The 5,095-nt window shown below is 44.3% G+C and overlaps 1 protein-coding gene across 2 annotated transcripts; it reads left to right on the top strand.

The window, feature by feature from the left end:
• Positions 1 to 742: 742 nt before the first annotated feature.
• On the top strand, positions 743 to 5,095 carry susd3 (sushi domain containing 3). Of its 2 annotated transcripts, none has more exons than XM_076167216.1 (5): positions 743 to 1,351; positions 2,878 to 3,078; positions 3,853 to 4,000; positions 4,113 to 4,280; positions 4,371 to 5,095. In XM_076167216.1, exons 1-5 carry the CDS (start codon positions 1,267 to 1,269, stop codon positions 4,723 to 4,725), a joined length of 957 nt encoding a protein of 318 aa, XP_076023331.1. In that variant the 5' UTR covers positions 743 to 1,266; the 3' UTR covers positions 4,726 to 5,095. The 2 variants fall into 2 exon arrangements, with proteins under 2 accessions (XP_076023331.1, XP_076023330.1); XM_076167215.1 differs by having other exon boundaries at positions 744 to 1,351; positions 4,110 to 4,280.

The raw sequence follows: 5,095 nt of genomic DNA on the forward strand, positions 1-5,095 counted from the left end.
TGTGTGTGTGTGTGTGTGTGTGTGTGTGTGTGTGTTGTGACATATTTTCCTTCGCATCAAATCTACTTTGACCTTTCTTATTCGCTTTTGCGTCAGAGAAAGTTCTTCATATTTAAAGATCCACATAGCAACCATCCAGGGCTGCTCACTTTGTAATGAGGACACGCTGCTCACACACTCTGCTCTGTGAGCTCATCACTCCTGACTGTGGGCATCAGTGCTCCATTTACAAGCAGCGAAAAACATCCACATGAATCATATCATTCAGTTTCTATTCAGCTGTGTCACTGCACCATCAAACACATGGAAACACAGGCAGAGACGTGGGGAATTCATCTATCAGATTATGACATCATTATGTTCACTATTGATAAGACCAAACAAACTTTTAGATGTGACTTTAGAGGTTGGTTGTACATTATGAATACATTTGATTTTTGGATGTATTTTGCAGTGATCTGGACCGAGCCATCATAACAGCCTGACATCATCATCATCACTTCATCACTTCTCCCCCCTCTTATCTGGTTGGATTTGGATTGAAACACTCACTTCTACCTTAAAACAGGAGGAAATGGGAAGCATCAATTCAGTGGTCGTTTGCATATTGCAGTCAAACTAAAAACTATTAAACTATTAGAGGAATGTAATGATGTGGCAGCAGCTTCAGAGTCTCACTTCTTGCTTATCAGAAAACCACACACACACACACACACACACGTGACATCCTGCCTCACCAAATGAACAGGTTATTGTAACTCATCATCCACTAAGTCATGTCTGCATTGGAGTCTTCTCTCTTCGTCCTCTGCTGCTCTGATCCCCATTGCGCACGATCCAAAACTGGCGTCATATAGAAAGGCTTTTAAACACGCCACTCCAGAGTTGTGGGCTCCGTCTAGTTTCTGCGTAAACATAGTGTAGTGTAGTATTAAGCTTCAAGTTTCCCCGTTTCTACGCGCTCACTGTCTGTCTGTCTGCCTGTCTGCCTGCCTGCCTGTCTGTCTGTCTGTCTGTCTGTCACGCTTGGTAATGTGGTCGGCTCGGCGCTCGAATTAAAGAAGCGATCCGCCACTAGGAAGAAGCGGGAGGACTCGGTGGAGGGACAGGTCGCTCACGTTAAGACAGAGAAGACAGGGAGGCAGAGAGTACCGAAGCCCCGAGCAGCGACTTTGGTTCCATCCGGCACTTTGGTTCCTTCCATCGGGGCGCAGTCTTTACGCACAGCGGACACCGCGGACCGGAGTGCGGCTGCCCGCCTCCACCATGGCAGAGGAGACCGCTTCAGTGGCTGATGTCTCCAGGACCGATTATACAGGTGGAAGGAACAACAGAAGCCGGAGTATCTCAGGTATGCAGACGGAAACGTAAAATACCCATATGCATTAATATAAGAGAGAGAGAGAGAGACTTGTTGTTGTTGTTGTTGTTGTTTTAAGTTATGGATGCAAGTTCAAACATTAATACCCAAAGATTCCGAGTTTTCACTTTATTGTTTCATTGACGGTTGTGATGCAGCTCGTCTGTAGAGGTTTTCACAGACGTTGTTGTTGTTTAGTTTGTATTGAATATAAAGCTTATCGAGCAGAGCAGTTATGATTAAATCAACTTCATGCCCATCTTCTTTTTCTTTCTTTTTTTAAACATCTGGTGTGAAACTGGCACTTAAAGCGGAAGTGATGAAGGGAGGAGGAGAGCTGCTAGTTTCGAAGTCACATTTGTGCAGAAACTCATCAGCTCTGGATGCGCTCAAGTGGGCACCACACACACGTTACAGAAGAGTACATCCCTGTGTTACATAATCATGCATGTGGTGATTTAAAGCTGCTTGGTGTGAGTGTAGTGCTTAGACTGTTAGACTTTCTTTCTTTCTTCCTTCCTTCCTATCTTCATCTCTTCTCTTTCCCACATTTTCCCCTCAAATTCTGACCCAGCAATGCCATCATCATTGTCAAACGTCTCCAGTGTTGTTTCCAAGGGAGGGATGACCTGTTTCCTTCAGTAAACATCTGCTGACTCAGTCTCTTCCTGAACCTGATCACATTGTTCCTCCATGTTCTCGCGGTTGGACATCACCAAACTGCTGTCAGTGTTTATTAGCATTCCAGCAGCGTGTGTCATGATGAAGTGATAGTCTTGCGTTGATGCTCGGTGGTGCCAGACTACTGGAGAGAGAGAGAGAGAGTCTTCCCCTCCTGTGATATGCTGAGCTGTGTGTGTGTGTGTGTGTGTGTGTGGTATGATAGCTGCCTGTTTAACATGGCTCCAGATGGCCCCCTGTTTTTTCCCCCAGCCTTTTGTTTAACAATTTATCACATTTCCAGCTTTGATACTGTTTCACACAGCAAAGCACAAAGTTGTTGTGATGGTGGGGGGGCGAAGCATCTTGACACACAGTACTGCCTGCCTGTACGGGAGTGCGGCACTGATAACTGTGGAATGTCCAGTTCCTCACTGAACCTTAGCTGCAGTGCGGTTCACACTGAACTTTCATCTGGTTGTTATCTTTGAAACCAAATTAACTCTGAAAAACATTAATCATACTTTCTTACAAACCTTTAATAGCCACCCAGGCTTAATTAAAGCTTAATAAATCATTATTATCTACACAAGAAGACACTCCAATGGGCGGTTTGATCTTTTTCCTTCTGGAAATACTGGAGAGCAATAAGGCCAAAAACAAGGAGAGAGAGAAAATCACAATTACGATGAAGCAGTCAACCGGATCACAACACACTCTCATTTGTATCTGATATGAGCTTGTACCTGAGTGCCTTCACACATCCTGAGCAGAGGTCAAAAGGGCAGTTTGGCTCTCTCAAGGCACAGGGGCATATGCACAGGATCCAAACAATGACTGCAAGCTTTTCCTTCCAGGTCGTTCTGAGCGTCTGTGCACACCCATTCCTCTGCCAGCCAAGGGCACACACACCATCATTAAGGGTAACGGCACCAACATTGGCACCGTCATCTCCTTGAAGTGTCCGGGCAAACATAAACTGATGGGCCGTGAGCTGCAGTGTGTCATGGATTCCAACGGCACCCAGTGGATGGGCCTGGGAGAGACGTACTGTAAACGTAAGTTGTGTATTTTGCCTTCCAGCTTTACAACCAAAGTGTGTTATTGGGGGGAAAATGAAATATTCAAAATTTTGTTAGTATGAAAGTTGCAGAGGCTACAAAATGTCTCCTAAACTGTCTGTATTTATGGATTATTATGGGATGGACACTCTGGCTACAGACAGTGTTACTAACTGTTGTGATCATCTTTGACTTGCAATATTTAAAAATTCTAAATTATGCAGAATACATTAGAGAGAAACTCATTTGTGGCTTGAGAATAAAGCTCATTAAAGGTGGGTTCTCATGTTTATGCAGGTGAGGAGAGTTAATTTGATGCTAGTGCACAGTTATTCTGTTGGTTGGTGAGAGGAAAAGGTCTCCAACTTAATTATTCTTCAGCATCAGTCACCCCGGGAGGGCAGAAGCTGTCTGGAGCTGAAAATGAAATTGTCTCTCTTTTTTTTGGGGTATATTTATTTATTGAAGCAAACGTTTGACATGACCCTGTGCATACAGTTATAAGACATTTTGGAATTCATTTATTATACAGAGAGAGAGGGGGAAAGGAGAGAGAGAGAAGGAGAGAAGGAAAGAATGACTTTAATTCAGGCAGTTATGATTAAATGATAAGGATTGGCCTGAGTTGTGTGGTTCAAAATAGTTTTACACACATTCTCCGGCATGATGGATGTATATGTCGTGTAAACAATCTGCGTGCAGGACATGGAAACACAGTCCATCAATCAATCAATCAATACATTAATCATCTAGCTTCCTGTCTCTCTTCAGCCTTGTCTCTTGTCGAGGACTTTGGTTTCCGTGTGGCTGTGCTGGCATCTATTGTGAGCTCGGCCATCATAATCCTCTTGCTTATGGCCTTCATCACCTGCTGCGTGAACGACTACCTCAAAAAGGACAAAAAGAACAGGCAAGAGAGGTGAGTGAAGACCACACTATGCAGAAATGTAAAGAAGAATTTACAGAGAAGTTTTGAGTTTGTTGTGATCCAGCTAAAACTGATGTGTCGGTTTAAATTTACATTCTAGCAGGGCGACAGATCTGCAAGATTTGGAGGGACAGCAGGTGCAGTTCATGAGGTCCGGCCGCTATCATAAACGCAAAAACAACAACAATAACAACAACAACGCCCAGGTGAAGCTGCTGCCCGAGTGGCGTGAGCACACCCCTGTCCTGGGTGGCGAAAGGAGAGCCTGCAGGTGAAAAGTGGGCACAAGTTTGATGAATAACTCAAATGTAAAAATAAGAAAGGTATCAAACAGCTTTCTGTTTTGTCTTTTGTTCCTTAGAAGTCATCATCATTCCCCCTGTGGTCTGTCTGGTCCTCCTTCCATCCGCAGCACTGGGCCTTCAGCTCCTCCACTCGATCTTCTCCCTGGCTGTGACTACGAGCAGCCTTTCCTACCCCGACTCACAGAACCAGAGCAGCTTCCTCAGCAACTCGGACCTATTCCCTTTTCCTGTCAATCTCAGAGCTCGCACGTGATCCAGATCTCAACACTCGGGTCCGACTCTGGTTTGGTGTGGGAATGTAGAAGACAAGAGGACAGTTTGTCTGGACCAAACCGAGCAACCGCGGAGGAAATTAACACGAGGAATATCAAATCTGCCAAAGAATTGTCCATACAGATTATATCTGTGTGATAAAAGGAATCGAATCTATGTATATGGCTCCAAATTTATGAACATGAGCGGGACTGGGGTGCCTTTTGGAAACTGTAATGACGCACTGCCCTCTGTTGGAAAAAAGGAGTCATTGCACTTTAAGGACACCAACTGTGCTGGAATGAGGCTTGAGGGAATTTTTGCCCCGACTTTGGACTTTCAGGAGTTTATTTATTTTTTTATTATCCCAGTTGTGTGCAGCAAACAAAAACTTCAACTTAATTCATGCTTATGTGAAAGATATAAGTCAATTACTGAGAATTCTACGCAACGTGAGATTTTACCTGCGAGACACAACGCAGGGTAGTAAACGTGCTCATTCTTACAGGAAAGAGGCGAATATGTAAAT

The sequence above is a fragment of the Genypterus blacodes genome, unplaced genomic scaffold (assembly GCF_046128005.1).
Source record: "Genypterus blacodes isolate CSIRO-AG114 ecotype Tasmania unplaced genomic scaffold, CSIRO-AGI_Gbla_v1 ptg000156l_1, whole genome shotgun sequence".
NCBI lineage: Eukaryota > Metazoa > Chordata > Actinopteri > Ophidiiformes > Ophidiidae > Genypterus > Genypterus blacodes.